The 19487-nt window shown below is 38.1% G+C and overlaps 2 protein-coding genes across 2 annotated transcripts in view; one reads left to right on the top strand and one right to left on the bottom strand.

The window, feature by feature from the left end:
• LOC117982034 (zinc finger and BTB domain-containing protein 17-like) overlaps positions 1 to 19487 on the top strand; it is a 216961-nt gene that overhangs the window by 12838 nt on the left and 184636 nt on the right. The gene's annotated exons all lie outside the window — the stretch shown is intronic.
• The window catches only part of LOC117982145 (uncharacterized), a 328575-nt gene that overhangs the window by 276505 nt on the left and 32583 nt on the right, over positions 1 to 19487 (bottom strand). The window contains exon 2 of the mRNA XM_034968440.2: positions 671 to 894. Coding sequence (XP_034824331.1) covers positions 671 to 737 — 67 coding nt within the window. The 5' untranslated portion in view covers positions 738 to 894. The remainder of the gene's footprint in view (positions 1 to 670; positions 895 to 19487) is intronic.

Genomic DNA, 19487 nt, shown 5'->3' with positions numbered 1-19487 from the left:
AAGAATCCTTTTTTAGCGGATGCCTACGTTATAATAGCTATCTGCGTGCCGAATTTTAGCGTGATCCGTCCAGTAGTTTGAGCTGTGCGTTGATAGATCAGTCAGGCAGTCAGTCAGTCAGTCAGTCACCTTTTCCTTTTATATGTATAGATAACTAGGTGATACCCGCGACTTCGTCCGCGTGAGTTTTGATTTTTAAAATTCCCGTGGGAACTCTTTTATTTTCCGGGATAAAAAGTAGCCTATGTAGCCCGGGATGCAAGCTATCTCTGTACCAAATTTCGTCAAAATCGGTTAAACGGATGGGCCGTGAAAAGCTAGCAGACAGACAGACACACTTTCGCATTTATAATATTAGTATGGATAGGTGATACCCGCGACTTCGTCCGCGTGAGTTTTGATTTTCAAAATTCTCGTGGGAACTCTTTTATTTTCCGGGATAAAAAGTAGCATATGTCCTTCCCCGGGATGCAAGCTATCTTTGTACCAAATTTCGTCAAAATCGGTTAAACGGATGGGCCGTGAAAAGCTAGCAGACAGACAGACAGACAGACAGACAGACACACTTTCGCATTTATAATATTAGTATATGGATTGTTATAGGCTTAAATCATAAATTGTATGGAATAATTAATTAAATAAATAAAAAATAGTTTAAAATTTCACTTACCAGTGATCCATCCAAGAAGCACTATAGAAATAACTCTCCTAAACACACTCACAGCTACCGTCCCCATGTTTATCGCATATAATATAATATGTCACCACCAATCTCTAGACGCTAGCCCATTTACACGGTACAGATTTATTTTCCTTACATATTTTATGGATTTTTCTCTTTTTTTTATATATTTCAGCACGTCATCGTTGAGCTGGGTCCCCTTTTGTTGTCACCTGTAACAAAGAAACCAATTTTTAGTATCGCCCAAAGAACCGGCCGCGGCCTTTGCATTTATAAAATAAAAATTGGGTAAGTGTGTGACGCACTCGTGTATTGCGTGTTCCGTAGCTTATTAAGTCCATCATCATCATTATAATAATCATCATTATAATCATCAACTTAAACTATCGTTGGCCCCACTACTGAGAACTGGTATCCTCTCAGAATGAAAATTAGTCCACCACGCTGGCCAAGTATGGATTGGCCACACTTTTTGAGAGTATAGTAGAAAACTTTCAAGTACCGCAATTATATTTAATTGCTTAAAACACACTTATCTTGAAAAAGATAGAGGTAGGTACCCAGGATCTGACCCTGGGCCCCTTATAAATAAGGCCTCAGTCTTAACCACTAAGCTATCACTCCATAAGAGTTAATTGTTAAGAATAACAAATATTTTTGTATTGTTTAGCAAATTAAAAAAAGAAAGCACACACTTTTTATTCAGCAATAACAAGTTTATCTTATTCCTACTCGTATGCAACTTCAACAGTTTTTAAAAGCTGATCATTGGTAAGTAGGTACGCGTGTTTTTCTATATATATAAAAGGGAAAGGTGACTGACTGACTGACTGACTGACTGACTGACTGACTGACTGACTGACTGACTGATCTATCAACGCACAGCTCAAACTACTGGACGGATCGGGCTGAAATTTGGCATGCAGATAGCTATTATGACGTAGGCATCCGCTAAGAAAGGATTTTTGAAAATTCAACTCCTAAGGGGGTGAAATAGGGTTTTGAAATTTTGTAGTTCACGCGGACGAAGTCGCGAGCATAAGCTAGTTTTAATTATAAAAATTACTTAAAACTAAAAATACACATAGTCATTAGTGTGTGAATCTCTTTGACGAACATAGTTTTTACAATAATAGCGTTACATTTAGAGTTTAGACACATAGGTATGTGGAACCCTAAAAATAAAATTGACGCGTGGGTACAGCGATCAAAGGGAAATGTTTGACGTTTCGATTAAATTTTCTAAAGCAAAGTTTACTTTTGTCGGACCAAAAATCATAAACAGGTGTTTGTTATTCATACAATAAATATGGGTTTGTGAAAATTTTATACAATTTGTTTGTGATTTTGTCATCAAAGTAAAAGGCTTTAACGTGGTCTAAATTATTTATTACAATTTACAATCAAGGGAGTCCTCTCAGGTCTGGTTGGACCCATATCTCTTTGAACTTCAAAGCGATATGGGTTTGAACGCCCGAGTTCCGCCCCATGTTTAACCACAAAGTAGCCCTAATGGCTCAACGGCTAAGGCGCGGCGGAAAACTGACAGGTCGAAGGTACTACTTTCAACCGACTTCCAATAAGTGGTGGTTCTCAATTTTCAGCCCGTTTTTAGGGTTCCGTACCTCAAAAGGAAAAACCCTTGTAGGATCATTTTGTTGTCTGTCTGTCTGTCAAGAAACCTACAGGGTACTTCCCGTTGACCTAGAATCATGAAATTTGGCAGGTAGGTAGATCTTATAGCTGACATTTGGGGAAAAATCTGAAAACCGTGAATTTGTGGTTACATCACAAAAAAAAATTAAATTGTGGTCATGAACTTCATGAAGTCATGAAGATTTTTATTTATTTTTATGTATCATAGTTTTTGAATTATCCTGCAAAATGTCGAAAAAATACGACTGTAGCATGAAACTCTCATTGCGCGAGCCTGACTCGCACTTGGCCGGTTTTTTCATGTCTTCTTTACGCAAGAGTTTAACCATTAGTTGATGGAAAACGGGTAATGGTAACCATGTTACCATCTAGCGCGACGGTCCACCGAATCCAATGCATCAAGCTGATACTTGGCAGAGCCATCCCATAAATGGCTGCAGTACTCCATGCACGATCGAACTTGTGCTTGGCACAGGGTAAGGAGCTGTTCCGGCTTGAAGTAAGTAAGTAATTTGTGAAAATCGACCAGAGAGTGGGATATCCAAAAATCCTGAAACACGTATATTTTTTTAATGAAATGTCAAATATCATGTAGACAGTGGGTATAAAAAGGATCAGTAATTTATAGCGCCGCGTTGACGCGCGACGCCAGAAATGATCGATGGGGACGAGATTGTAGAGAAAAGAAATATAATAAGGTAAAATTTTTTAAGTATAACTTTCCTTGAACGCGCAGTTTCTACTAGCAAAAATACTTTCATTTATTTAAAGCAATTGGTATTGGAAACTTTGATAATATAGACATCCATTATTGCTTAAGGTACATAGGTATCTTGTAGGGACCATGCCACAGAAGATATATGGATCCGTATCTCCTCTCTAAACGAGAAGAGTTTAGGTTAATATAGTCTTCCTTGCTGTCCAAGTGGGGATCGATAGACTTCCAATCCAATCCAATCCATCAGCCTGTTTGCGTCCACTGCTGGACATAGGCCTTTCCAAGAGCGCGCCACCAAACACGATCCTCCGCCTTCCTCATCCACCCACTCCCCACCACCTTTTTCAGGTCATCGGTCCAGCGGGCTGGAGGTCGTCCCACACTGCGCTTACCGGTACGTGGTCTCCACTCCAGAACACGTCTGCCTCATCGGCCGTCGGTTCTGCGACAGACATGACCTGCCCATTGCCACTTCAGCCCGCTAATCCTTTGAACTATGTCGGTCACTTTTGTTGTTCTGCGAATTTCCTCGTTCCGGATTTTATCCCTAAGAGTGATACCCAACATAGCTCGCTCCATAGCACGCTGAGCGACTTTTAGTTTGTGGACGAGGCCAACTGTCAGTGTCCACGTAGACTTCACATAACATAAAAATATTTTATACAGGCTTCCTCAAGATATTTGATTACGATCACCGATAAAGCCAGTAAGTTAAAGTTAGTTATTGCATAAAGTAATAAAATGGGCAACAATTTTGAATAGGTACTTATACTGGACTAGCTTTTTCCCGCGACGCAAAATAGCTATCTGGATGCTAAATATCAGGCCGATCTGTCCAGTACTTTGAGCTTTGCTTTGATAGATCAGTCAGTCAGTCAGTCAGCTTTTCCTGTCATATAATATAGATTATAAGATGATGCCCACGACTTCATCCGCGTGGGCTTAGGTTTTTAAAAATCCCGTGAGAACTTGTGTACCAAACGTCAACATTGGTTAAACAAACTGACCATGAAAAGCTAACTGACAGACAGACACACTTTCGTATTTATAATATATAATATATAATAGATATGGATAGTATAGATCGTCATCATCATCATCATCATTGCGAGTCTTTTCGAAACGAAGTTTAGAGGTCATCATGCAGAAAGCTTTGTCGCCTCTTTTTATTTTGGGTAACTAAGCCCTGTCCACCGATCGTCCAACCATTTTTGTCTTTGGTGACTGGAGCCCTTTTGCCTTCAATTCATCCTTCCAAAACTAACCTTGGGCTGGAATGAGAATTGGGCTCCTGTGTCTAATTAATGTCCAAAGAAAGCGAGTTTCCTTCGCATAATAGTGGACATAAGTTAGGTATTTGTGGACCATTTCCAGTACCATAGTGTTCGGTGTAAAGCTGTTCCAGGTTATAGTATAATATGGATAAAGACGCTCTATTATCTACTACTACAAATAACATAATATAAATCCCTAATAGATAAAATGATGATCCAAGAAGGGTCTTACATGTCCCAATCTATCCACCGAACCGTATCCTGCCCATCCGTCAATGTCTATCAATTGAAAAACGTCTCCGCCGATCGGGGGGAGCTATTTAATTAACTTTTCCGGGGACATTATGACCGGTTTATACCCGGATTTTATACCCGGGTCGGGTATTGTGTCGACATAATATCGGTTGGCTTATTGTCGATAGAGTTCGACTTCGGTGTGCTCAGTCAAGTGGTAGATTGATATGTACCGCTGAGACTGATTCTGATTGCGTGGACATTCTAAGTACGTAGTGATTGCAATGTGTCCTTTTATGTATCTTACATGATACACTGGTGTTTATTAATTTCTAGGGTAGGGTAGGTATTACGGTTCTTTATTGTTTTTCTAGGGTTCTGTATCTCCAGAGAAAAAAGGAACCCTTGTGGGATCACTTCGTCTCAAGAGAATCAAAACCTATAGGGTACTTCCCGTTGACCTAGAATCATGAAATTGGTAGGTAACAATTTTCATGATTCTAGAACATAGAAACCTCATGAACCTAGAAAGGTCAAAAAAATTGTAGCACAAGTAAAGCGGAAAAAAACCAAAAACCATGTTCGTGGTTACGTCACAAAAAAAGTTGTTATAGCTGTTATTTCAACATATTATGTACGATTTCACCAGTTTGGCGGTCAAGCGCTAATCTAAAGAAGAATAAAATAATTTCATTGTATCTAAAGCTAATTTGTGTTTTTTTTTGTCTCATTTAAAAGTATTTTTTCAAGGAGTACGTACTCCAAAATGCAATTTTCGAAAACAACAAAACTCTTAGAACTAAATTTAAACTTTATCTTCTACCGGACCGAATAAAAGAGCGCACCGCTGCAAATTCATGATAGATAAGATAACAATCTGAAACTTCCACTGCCGAACCCATTCGACTCCCAAATGGACTAAGAGCCAGCGCGTGCCAGACCTTCGTTATTTAAAAAAAACTGAAAGTTTCTCTGCGTATTGTCCTCAACATAGAGAGGAATGATCAGTGACTATAAAGTTTGGATCATGGTGGTTTTAGGAGATAACAGGTAATAAAAAATCTTACATCAAAGTCTAGTCTTTGTAAGTATATCTTCTTTGGAATAGTATTAGAAATCACGTCATGCATTGCCAGACAGTATGGTGGCAACCCCCTGCCAGACACCCTTAAAGTTTAATAAATTGTTAAAGTTTAAGGGCGTCTGGCAGATAGTTACCACTACACTATAAAAAAATCAATTTTTACTCTATTGTGAATACATCCAGTTGCACTGATGACTCACTATTTTCTAAACCCGAATGGACTATAGGTAAGCGTCAGTGTCACAATACGCGGAGAAACTTTCATCTTTTATAAAATAACGAAGGTCTGGCATGCACTGGCTCTTCTCTAAGATACTCTACCCCGTAACCTCTTAATCTGTCCAATAAAAGTTCGCGATCATTCTCGATAAAAAACATTATCGGACCGATATTTCAAAAGGAAATCGCCTGAATCACTTCATATTTTGCCCCCGGGCCGGTATTAATGGATTGCTCCCGACCTCGGATAGATTTTAATTTGATGTCAATCCTTGTGCTCAGTGCTCAGAATAATCCGTTATAATTTGATAATATAGGTTCGAGGGCTTTATTATCGAGAGTTATTGTTGGATTGAACTATGAGATTGGACGATGTTGCTCAATTTTCAAATAACAATATCCCTGACTGGAATCTCCTGATCTAAGATCTAGAAGAGCGGTGATAACCTAGTGGTTAAGACGTCAGCCACCTATGTGGCAAGAGGTCTACTCCGGAGGATTGAAAGTTAAATCACGGACACGCATCTCTGACTTTTCGGATTTATGTGCGATTTAAGCAATTTACTTCATGTAATGGTGAAGGTCTTAAGACATCATGAGGAAACGGTCTATATATCTGGGAGTTCTCCTTAAGTTCTCAAAGGTGTGTAAATTCTCCCAATTCGCACTTGGTATGGTAGACTATGGCCAAATACTTCTCATTTTGAGACGAGCAACCACACATTAAACCTTTATTATAAATCAATACAAGAATGCAAACGAGTATTGTATGAGAACAAAAATTCCAGTGTCAAGTTTCCGAGATATGAGCTACCAAAGTAGACTTAAAACAAAAATTTAACGTATATGAATTGGCTCATATTATAAGCAAGTCACGCACTGGACCGATTTTTTTATTTATATAGTTAGATAAATAATAATGCATCGCGAATAATATCGTATTGTTGAAAATACAATAAAAATCAGAGTGCAATAATATTTTCCAATTGTAATGTGTCAGAGACCGCGAAATTGGCGCAAAAAGTGTATTTTAAACGTGTGATAATGTCAGAGACAGAGCGTTGCCTGCAGGTCGGTTTGGCGCTGCCATTGCGGACAAAACCCGGTATTTTCCTGATAATCACCCATTACCGATTTCAGAAATAACAAACATTATGAACACTATGAAATTAAATTGCCTCAATATGTTCGGAATGAAGCTTCTACTGAGTAGAGCCGGCAAGAAACTCAAGTCACAATTATAATCATCATCATCTATTTTGCTTGAATATTGGTACATTTATATTATAACCGTTGAGATATCAAGGCTATGGTTTTAATTCTTAAGAGAGTTATATTTTTATGGACTAAAATTTCTGTCACGTCCAAGCAGAAAGCCAAAAGCGAAAACGGATGATCTAATAAATGTGTTATAAATAAAATGTCGATATCATTAGCCTCCTCGAGATACAGTTTAATACAGCCCTGATTTATGGCCGTATCAGTTACACCCAGCCGCCCTCCTGAGATCCCGATACCGCCCCACTACAGAAATGGATTCCCGATAAATCCTTCACTTAGTTTATTTTACTCAAGTATCGGACCTATATCATATATTTTATATCTATGTATGACGTATTAAACTAGCTTACTCGTATCTTTACTACGGTGAAGGAAAACATCGTGACGAAACTTGTATCCATAATGTTCTCAGGCTGAAATCTATAGAACGCACTTTGACTTCGCTGAGACTTAAGGTTCAGTTAAAACGAGATAGGTTAATGGCAGCGATATAACGTTGTCTCGTTTTAGTTTTAAGTCTGAGCAAAGTCAAAGTGCGCTCAACCTCAATGTGAAGTCTGCTAATCCGCTCTGCCTCTGGGCCATTGTGTCAGACTATTGGTATGTGCCCTTCTGAGAGAGTAGACCTGTGCTCAGCTGTTGTGAGCCGACGATAGACTGTGATTAAAACATTATTATGTTTTCCAAAATAATTAGTCCAAAATTAATACCTACACAAATGAATCGAACCAAATAAAGAATTAGTACCTACCTACACGATTTGCATGCTAGACTTCACCCTCGGCTAGAGACCAAAAACTAAAGCTTGAAACCCGGTTAGAGCAAAATCTTATTAACAAACCTGTACCGTACCTACCACAAAACTAAGATGGTATATCATATTAGAAAATATGACTCATAATATCTCTTCTAGAAGTGTTCGTTCCATCTTAAGCAATAGGAACTAGGTACCGTTATCAGAATATGCCATGGTACCGAACATAATTTAACTACAGTACGGCCCGCACTTTCAGAAATACTCAAACACTCCATATCTATGCGGGATATAAGTATTAAAGTTATATGCGGTTCCGCGGCTTGCCTGACCGAGGTTTAACATTCTTGGCTCCCTCCCAAGGCTTTAAAGCTAGACTTTCACATCTTTTACATCGCCACAAAGGTTGCTAATTCGGGGAAAAAGATGACTGCACTTTCGGGGAACATTTTTATTTCGACGTACTTACCTACTGAATTTTTGAATACCTTTTGTACGAAGAATATTAGCATTTACTGTCTACCAAAATTGTACCTACTTCATATGCATGGTTTTTTTTACTCTGTAGGAACTCTTTGAATTTTTGGAATAATATTTAAAAAAAATCAAAAAATATATAAATCGACGTCAATAACCACAAACACTTAAAATAATTTAATGTTTTCCGAATATATTATGTATACAAGAGTTATTGCAGTTCTATAATAATATTTTTTGGATCACTGTGCCAATTAGCCGCACGAGCCATCTAACTAGTCTTCATATTGTTTTGTGACTCTACATTGGCACCTTTTTAGTTTACCTACTAAAAAAGACTGAAACTTAAATTCATGAAAAAAATCATATGCCATAGGGGATTCCAGTGTCCACCTTCAAAGCAAATGAGCCCAAATTCGACTGTCGTACTACATGCCATCAGAGAGTTACAATGTCTACCTCCCCACTTCCATCATCAAGAACTCGCAATGGTACCATAATAATTATATTATAATGGTTCTGTAGAATTTTGACATAATCAGTTATCTGTCTGAAAACAATCATTGTCTGAAAAGAAAGAAATCGAAAGTAGTATCTTTGAAAGTAGTCGAAAAATCAGATATCAATTTCGACGGAATGACAACATGCGAACAAGTCACCCTAATAAAAAGCTTTTAAAACTCATCATCAAGAAATGTTTTTTTATTCCTTAGGGGATGAAACGGATGTCAAAGTCGTGTATTAGTGAAATAGGTCAAGTGGAACGCGTTTAATGAAAGAGCAAGCGTTTACCGCCATTGCCGCTGCTGCTAATAAATTAGCTAACGACGTTGTTTGTAACTGAGCGAACGCAATAATTCCTAATTAGTTCTTCTAGAAAAATCTCGTTACCAATTTCAACGGAACGACAACATACAAACAAGTCAAACTAATAACAAGTAATTTAAAAAGTTTTTAAAAAACCCCCGACTACGGTTTGCACTGCATTTTTTTCAGCCTGCACATTAATGTGCATAAAATCAGCCATTTGATATTTTTTAAGAATTTTATGTACAGGAAATATTGTACGTCGCCCTTTAGAAAGACGTTTCGGCTTCGTAGAGCGTTGTTTCTGTCACTCATACCTGACATGTGACGTTTTGTCGGTCTCAACGACAGAGACAGCGCTCTACAAAACTGCTATCTCTTTCAAAAAGGTCGATGTACAATATTTCCTGCCGGGTACTGTAGGTACACGAGTGTCTATCTAATCTATATCTAAACGAATCTAATGACGTATCATTTATCAAAATCGGTTGATCTGTTGAGTAGTTACGAGTAGACGTAGGAACGTACATACATACATAGGTACAGGTCAAAAACCATCCATTAGGGCTTCGCAGCAGTCGGCTAGAAAGTTTAAAACTCATCAAAGAAATGTTTTTTTATCCTGGGGATCAAATGGATGTCAAACTGGTGTATTAGTAATCGTTTCTATTCTTGTACGCACAACCCTCCACCTCCTTTGGCCCCACCAACCTCTCGGTTATATGGGCCGAATCGCGGGAGGGCGCCCGTTCGATACTTGCTCTTGGCGTTTTCCCGGGGCGCCTTCTTGACTCCCTACAAATTATTTTGTCTCTTCCTTGTCCCTTATGTTCACTCTCCCCCCTTGGGGGCTAGACGTCACTAGCACAGCTGAGATCCCCGCTGGTACGCTCCGAGCTGCTTCGCCTCTTATGCCAATGGTGCGCGAATTCCGGTAGCGGTTGTAGTTCGTCGCCGATGAGACGAGGTGAGAAGTAAAAGACCGGCCCTGCTTCCCCGCGTACGATCCCATTCTAATACGCACAGCTAGAATATGGCATGCCCTTCCAGCTATAATAATATTGCAATACCTTCAGAAGAAGAGTGAATAGGCACCTTCTGGCCAGGCACGGAGCACCTTAGGCTGCATCATCTCCTGCTTGGTGTGATTACAGCCAAGCGCACGCCTATACAGTTATTTAAAAAAAAAAAAATAGGCCAAGTGGCGTTCAACGCCATTGCCGCTGCTGCAAATAAATTAGCTAACGACGTTGTTTGTAACTGAACGAAGGCAATAATTCCTAATTAGTTCTTTCTGGCGACAATTACTCGCTTTCCCATTCCCGCGTATTGGCAAGAGCTTGCTCTTTTAGTTAATGAACAAGTTTGGTGAAAAGTTCCAAGAATAACAAGATCTTAATATTAAGATAGATAAATTACTGCGTCGGAACGGAAATAAATGCGAAATTTTTGAAGTCACAATCCAGCTAAGTAGGTCCAATTTCGAGAATAAGGTTAGCCGTCGAATCTAACTTGGCTGGACAGCGTTTGAGAAGCTTCAAGATGTCTTCTAGTTCAAAACTCCTCAGTGCTTGAAGACCAAAGTCTTTGAACAGTGCGTATTTGCCAGCAATGACATTATAGATTCGAGACATGGGCCTCATAAGAAAGCTCAAAATCGACAATGAAAAAACCTCACCTTAAGGTTTTAGGTTACTGATTAGTACTACTGATACTCTTACAGCCTTCAGGTGCTGATAAAGCTGTCGTATTTTCAGTTTCATTAATCGGATAAAAGATTACCGCTGCACTTTTCGGAGTATCTCAGCATCGCTTTGACGAATTTTGGAGCATCATCAATCTAAAGTGGCTCTTAGTACCAGTGTCGTAAAGTTTCAAGTTCGTTTGAGTGTTGCTGTGCAATTTTAGTACCAGGGCAAAATACATTAAGTACCTAATACCTAATCCCCCCGACCTCGATCGGAGGCACGCACCATTGGTTTTTACATAACTCGTCACCCGCTTTGGAAGGAAAACATCGTAGCTCGACCACTTACAAGTTTTAAAGTGGATAACGAATGTTTACTTATCGTAAATATCTACTTGCAATTGTAGTTTGTGATTAGAGCTACTAGAATTTTTCTACAATTTAAAGATCTTTTCTCGACTATGATAGGTTTCAATATCCAAAATCGTTAAACGACGAATATGCCATTCCATCTAGGCATCTTAGTACTGAAATTACCCAAGCCATCAAACAGCCAAGCTGATTCTTCGAGCAAAATATCGAAATATCCAAAATACACAAAGAGTATTTCAATAAATATGTCGCGGATAATAAATCCAGCAAGTTTCATGACACTTCCGAGATACAATAATAAATTTTTCACAAAACATTATACGAACGCGGGGTTCCATATCTGGTTTTCGCTAATTACGAGTGCGAAGCGTACCTTTGACATAGATTAATGAACGCGCTCCTACGTCGAGATGCTCCAGAGAATAATGAAATCCACATCCATCCAGCGCCTTCCGAGATTACTGCGAACGGATGCTTTTTCCAGTATTCTGAATATACGCGTTCAGTTTAATTGATATTAAAATAAAAGTACGGTAAACTTTATAAAGACTCTAGAAAAAAGACACTAGAAAACTATATACAGACGATAGAAAATACCCCGACTAAGAAAAGATTTTGAAGAATGCCAATTACCAATGAGATTTTTAAAAACCTATTTGCTCGCGTAAAATGTCGTAGGAAAAACTTCGTTCCACTTTCTATTAGAGCTTAGGTTGCTCTTATAGAAGGTAGGTGGTAGAACGAAGTTTTTCTGCGATTTTTTCCGCGTGCACTAAGGTTTTTACGGCCCCACTGGCATTTAACAGGAGCCTTTCTTACTCAACTTATACGGTCTATGTTATAAAGAGAGCCTATGTGAAAAATATCAAGTTCCATAGAACAAGCGAGCAATCTAAATTTCACTATTAAATACGCGTTCTCGTACGTCATATTCACGTAAGTCTGAAAACATCACTGCACATAACAGTAATATTTCTAGTCATTCGTTCCTGGCGGCCATTTCTCATGTTCCAACGTTTTATCTGCGAAGTCACGCGGCGCCGCCTTAAGTGGACTTTTTGACTTTCGCCTGCCGCTGGTTTAAGTGTTCTAGTTTATATTAAGTTTAATTCTCTCGTTAAATGCATTAAAGGTGACTGACTGACTAACTATTCTATCAACGCTCAGCTCAAACTACTGGACAGATCGCGCTAATAATATTATTAATATCGCGCTAATATTCGCATTCGCGGATATTCGCATTCGCATTCGCATTCCGCGAAATTACTGCGAATATTTTTTGATGTAATAGTTGGTTAATGAAATAAAACTCATTAATTTCTTATGTTTTTTAATGTAATAAAAAGCAACTTAACCTCGTAAATCACATTGTCAGTCTTCTCTTTATCATTTGGTAACGGGACTGCCGCCAAGCCATAGACAAATGGCGCCAAATTTAAACAAAAACTGAATATTCGCATTCGCATTCGCGTCCACGAATGTCCAATATGTGACATTCGTTACATCACTACTGCACACAATAGCAATATTTCAAGTCATTCGTTCCAACGTTTTATCTGAGAAGTCGCGCGGCGCCACCTTAAGTGGACTTTTGACTTTCGCCTCCCGCTGTTTTAAGTGTTCTAGTTTATATTAAGTTTAATTCTCGGATTCGTAGACTGTTGTTGTGAGAGTTGTATACTTATTGCAGTCAATTAGTGCTGAACTTCTGTCCGACTTTAGAAAAATAATAACTCGGGAAGGATTAAGTTGGACTCTTTCTTCTTTTACTAAACTTAAAGTCCATTTTTACAAGGTTTGTTTACTGTGATTTACAGTCGTTTAGCAGAAAACTGTGCTTTGTAGAACATGGTCTATCTATGCCTAAACCTACTTATTTAAAAGTTCTAACGGTCATGTTTTTAAGCAAAAAGATATTATTGGAGCAGCAAACCTAAGTGCCTCTATCTATTGATAACAAAAACGTTAACTTAGAACTAATGAAGATGTTTATCTTTGAGTTTTATCGCGAATATAATAATATGAACTCTTTTAATTTTTCTGCAATTAAAATTTTAATTAAAGTTTTCGGCTGATTCTAAATTAGATATTTTAGAGAAATTCAATATGTTGGCTCCTGGTATTAAAATTTTAAATGATGAGTCACTTCGTCTCCTAGGGGCTCCCGTACTAGATGCATCAGTTCCTCAATTTGTTGAAAATACTATTTCAAAATTTAGTAGTAACTCCCACCGTCTGTTTGAAATTAATCCACATATGGCTCTCACAATATTGCGGTTTTGTTTATTTGTTCCAAAATTTACTTACTATCTAAGATGTTCTCCACTTTGGAAATTTAATACTTTATTGGACAATTTAGATGCTTTTGTTAAAAATATTCTCACTAGTATTCTAAATTGTCCAATAAGTAATCAAGCATGGTCCCAGGCTTCTCTTCCAATCAGGTATGGAGGTCTGGGAATTCGCAAAATTTCTAGTGTTTCGCTGCCAGCATTTCTTTCCTCTGTTTACAGTACACACACTCTCTATGGCAAGATTATATCCAATTCTTTGGGTTCCATAGAGGTGTCTGGCTTAACAGAGGCAAGAAATGAATGGTCCATGCATAGTCCCAGCCAAGTGCCGGTTTCTCTTTCTTCCCAGAGACAGTGGGACGACATTATTTGCAAAACGACATTTGACACTTTACTAGCAAACGCAAATTCTAAAAAAGACCGTGCTCGTCTTCTCGCTGTCTCTGCAAAAGAGTCCGGCTACTGGCTACATACTCTTCCCTCTGCCAACCTGGGCACTCTGTTAGACCATACGACACTTTCTGTTTTGATTGGTCTTAGGCTTGGCGCCACAATAAACCAGCCTCACCGTTGCCACTGCGGTGACTGCGTTGACGCCTTCGGCCACCATGGGCTCTCCTGTTCGAGAAGCGCTGGTCGCTTCTCCCGCCATAGTACCCTTAACGACATCATCCGGAGGTCCCTTGCCACCGCCCATGTGCCAGCTGTACTAGAACCTATTGGTTTGGCACGTGGCGATGGCAAGAGACCTGATGGTATGACGCTCGTACCGTGGAAGATGGGCAGGTCGCTTGTTTGGGATGCAACTTGTGTAGACACTTTAGCTGCATCCCACATTCAGGCGACCTCCTCTATGGCGGGTGCAGCGGCCATCAGCGCCGAACAGGCCAAAAGGCGCAAATATGAAAACCTCGATGGGAGCTTCGTATTCGTGCCTTTTGGTGTGGAGACCTTGGGGCCGTGGGGCCCGGGGGCTCGAGCTCTTTTTGAAGAAATTGCGAAAAGAGTTATCGAGTCAACCGGGGACCCGAGAGCTGGCAGCTACCTTGGCCAAAGAATTAGTTTGGCCATCCAAAGGGGTAATGCTGCCAGCATCTTGGGTACAATGCCTCGCTGCGGTGGTCTCGATGAGGTTTTAGATTTAATTTAATTTATTTTAGTTTTAATTTAATATTGTTTTCTTTTTTTTAGATTTAAGTTTATTAATAGTTTATTTGTTTCCATCTTCAAGTAATTATTAAAATTGAACTTTACCTTTCAGTTTTATAAGATTAATTATTTTCCATAGCCAAAAAATTAGCATGTCGCTGAAGCGACCTTGAATTGTTTACCCATTCGAAAATTGCCCAACGCGCGTATAGTTTTCACAAACAATGTAGAGGTATAATGCGTACAAAATTACTTCTCTTATGCAATTATGACTTTATATGCCAGTGAATTGTCATGCCAAAAGTTGTCCTTATTTTAAAGGTGAACCGTACTTTTGACATGGCAGTTGACCCATCGTGAAAAGTCATTTTGTACGGACTAGACTCAAAAAAACTTTAAATATCGAAAGAGACCATAAACGAAGCCAAATTCGCTTGACACAATTGTTGATTTATAAATCGGGATCCTCATTTATCATGCACTCTATCCAATTGTCAATTTAGCATTCCAAATTCGTAATACGTGCATGATAACAGGTAGCACGATTTGCAAGATCGCATCTAAAATTGCCGGAAAGATTTATTGTCGGTTGTTTGCGCTGACTTCTGATTTGTTTTGTCGTGAATTCGGTCCTGACGTTTTATAAACTTCGTGCTCTCAACGTTGATAAAGACTCCAGTACACATTGACCCGGTATTCTACAAGTGCCGGTAATTGTGTAATTGTAAACTGCTCCAAGATTATTTGATGTTTGTTTGAAAAGAAAGATAATGCTTGGTGTCACAGATAGAAACAAAGCATAGAAATGTCACATTTTCATCTGTGACACCACCTCAAATGAGTGTACAGCTCAGCATAATGCTTTGAATCATATACGTCAAAACACGCCTAAAATGCAAGACGCTGATTTTTAGCTGTGACCCGGGTGACGTCACAGACAGCTACAACAGTAAATTGTACATTACATATAGATTGAAATTATTCATCTTTAAGGCTTAGAAGAAGTATGTGTACTATATGTATATTCATATTATAAGTATAACAAAGCATATAAGTACAGAAAACGCACTTTTCATTACATTCGCCGAGTTCAATAGTTCGATGTTTAATAATTGCGCTAAGATCCTTGGATGTTGGTGATGATGCTAATATAAACATCGGCAAACCAGTTAACGCTGACTGCACTCGTCAAATTTAGGCCAAATGGTCCTGTACAATTTCGCCGAATATTTTCGCTAAGTTCTTTGGGTTAATATGCACAAGATTCTAAAAAGCTGTTTGTGAAATACTTCAAGATTATTCGTTTGTATGAAAATCCACAATAGTCTGGAATCCCGGTCGTCGCTGACCGTACCTGGCAAAAGACTTGCCGAGTCGCTCTGTTTAGTGCCTTGTTAGAACACGTTTGGCTATCGTGAACAGGGCTCTTTACGGAAATTGTGAAAAATCACTGAAGCGCACATAGCCGTACCTATTGGTCGGTTGCCCAATTTCATATTCAGCTGTCAAGACGAAAAAGAATGGTGCAATCAAAACGGAGTACCTACCCATATAACTACGTTGAAAATTTAAATGAAGTCTCATTTTCTGAATAAACAGTTATATTTAGCTTCACTTTCGTATATTCGTTTTTAAATCCTGCAACGGATTTTTCATTTACTTTCCTGAACCGATTTTCAGTCAATACGTCAATATAATTTTCAATTGGCATAAAAATATAAAATTATTCGAATTCCAACTCCTCAATCGGTCAGTAACACACTATGTAAATGTGATAGATTGGTTTAGAAAAGCAAGAATCTTCTGAGATTCGCCTGTTCTTGGCAAAACTTAAAAGTTTGTGGGGCAGTGACCACTGAGTAGTACCTAGTAGTAGAGTAAGTATGAGATGCCGGGTACGATTCCCGGTTAAAAAAATTCAATAAGTAATTTTAAATTCAATTTTTTTTAACGCATTTTGTATTTGCCGCCTTTTGAATGGAAGTCACGTGATCTGTTGTGACTTGTGGAGACAACCACCATCAAGAACCATCTTAAATCGATTTGTATAAATACGGGTGTTTGATGATTCTTAGACTGGTCCCGTTCTAACTCGGAACTCGAACGACTATTAAATGCTTTTTGTGTTTAGGTCGCCATTTTTGATTGAGTGGTCGCAATAGCAATTGGGCCATAATCAAGTTAATATTGCAGTATGTAAATATAAAAGGTAAAACTCTCGATAAGCCTGTGCGCGTCGTGACTAATATTTAAAATTCACTTCTGGTATGTTTATAATTTTAAATTTGCCAATTTGTCTACCTACCGGCAAAGAGGTACCGCCAAGCGATTTAACGTTCCGGTAAAATGCCGCGTAGAAACCTCTAGCCCACATCCATCAACTAAGACCTCATCATTGTATTCGACTGTATCGTCAAGTCCTATACCTAATATCGAGCATCGACCAGGAAAGATGGCAGTCAAGAATTAACTTGTCATCTAACGAAAAGTTCCGTGCCTCTAATCTAAGTAACAATCAAACTGCACTAGATCTTTTAAGTAATTTAACGAGAGAAGCAGAGCAATTTCAGTGAGTTTGAATCTGCATCATATTGTTAAAAAACCTACTATCCAACTATCCATCGAGGTATCCACTGCATTAAAGTATCAAACGAACTCCCTAAAAATTTATTTATCATCCCAAATTAACGGACGACCAAAAACATATGAGCTTTTTCGATGAAAAAATATGGTTTCTGCGCTATTGAATAAAAAATTGAACCAGACGAAGTTGTTTATACCACACGACACGATGTCGATAAGATTTTGAAGACAGGGATAGAAAATAATAGAGAAGGTAATAGAATTCGCTTATTGGATCAGATTAGTTATGTAGATATTTATGCTGATTAGGGTTAAATAAAGTAAAATTAGCCACTATTCAGGGGAAAATATTGCAAAAAATAAAATATGTAATTTTAAATTACAAGCCAAACAACTCATTTTGTTGAACAATAGAGTAGTTTAAAACTAATTTTGAAAAAAGCGTCTCCATGTAGATAAATGTAGGAGTAAACAAAATCGTAACAGAAGTGTATAAAAGAAAATGCTCTGATGAAAATGCGAATAATTTTACGCTACACAAACCATAAATAGAAGCCCGCGTAGTATCGGTGTCGCCGATGATTTTATCGCGTGATATAAATCGACGCGAGCGGGGTTTTTCAGTCCATTACCTTTTTTCATCTGAGCAGAGTTAAGCTGATTACGCGAGCCAGAGGTGGAGTGAGCGCATTGGATATTACACGAGTAACAGAGCGGTTTTATGTCGAGCGAAATCGATTACCTCTATTAACTAGAAACTGACTGGTTGAAAGGAATAAGTAACATCTGAACAGCTTTTCACCATTATATGGGCGGAGATGTTCTTAATTAAAATTCCGCGAAATTCGCTTTAACAAATATTTCTTTAAGTATTTTTACTAACCATTTATGATGCAAAATAGGGCATGCATATGTTTTAAACCCCTATTTTGCCTCCTCAGGGGTTGAATTTTAGAAAAGCGGACGTCCACGTCATAAATATCTATTTCATCTGCATGCCAAATTTCAGACCGATCGGTCCAGTTATTTGAGCTGTGTGTTGATAGATCAGTCAGCTTTCCCTTTTATATATAGAAAAACATTAATCTAATAGTTTGTGTCCCAAAAAACCTTGGTAAATTTTGAGTTTCCATTATTCAATTAGGCTTTTCGCATAATCATTAATCTCGTTATTCATCATTATCAATCATACGCCGCGAGTTCCCACGTCAGATTTTCCGCTAAACGCAGGCATTAACTAAGTTGTAAAGTTGTTACTTGTGTGAAACTGAAAATTAACTTTCTTTTTGTTTGCGAGCTTGGCGTTGACGTCTTTACAGTGTTTACAAGCTAAATTAACTTAGATTTTATTTAAATAGTTAATTAACTATAAGTACCTAGTGTTTTTAATTCACGAGAAAATATTAAAGACAAAAAAACACAATACTTACATTAAAGTATGTAAGTATTCCGCGATATGTGTTTCCTACCAATTACAACCCGGGTATCTTTAAAACAAGAGTGAATAGGCATCTTCTAGGTAAACGCGTCCCATCTTAGGCCACATCATCACTTCCCATCAGGTGTGATTGTGGTCAAGCGTATACATATAATGAATTTAAAAAAAAGTTATTTTATAAATAGTTTCCAAATAAAAAGCTTCCAAAAACCGCGAAATTTAGCATTAGCCGTTAAGAGGGCGCAGCTCGGTGCTTTCTTCATACAAACGTAAGAGTGTGATTACTACATTATTTGATATTGTACGCTCAATATATTATAGAAGTCCTGTTGAAAACCAAAATTTAGCAGGTTCTCTGTAGTACTTAAAGACAAATATTTCCATATAAAAATTATTTGCCAAGTCAGAAATTTTAGTATTAAATAATTCGTTTTAGACTTTTATTTCGGCTTATTTCAAGATTTTGTTTGATCGAGTGAAGTACTTCCTATTGTGTATCAAAGTAGCACATTCTTTAGACAATGTCGTTAGGTATATGGTATATTTTTAGCAAGGCCATTATTTAATAGTAAATACCTAAAACATTTGATCTAGCAAACCAGTTTTTTCCGCTTAGCCTCGGTGACTCGCCTTAATCTTCTTTATGCAACAATACAATATCCTAAAATTTAATAACATGCGCCCTATGATTTCGATATTGCCCCTTTAGTTTCCTTATCTTCAATATATTCACTGTATACACGTCAATCGTTATTGGTTTCTCAATCTATTTCCAATA

Source organism: Maniola hyperantus, chromosome 5 (assembly GCF_902806685.2).
Source record: "Maniola hyperantus chromosome 5, iAphHyp1.2, whole genome shotgun sequence".
NCBI classification, from domain to species: Eukaryota; Metazoa; Arthropoda; class Insecta; order Lepidoptera; family Nymphalidae; genus Maniola; species Maniola hyperantus.
This window is presented reverse-complemented; position numbering and strand designations above follow the sequence as displayed.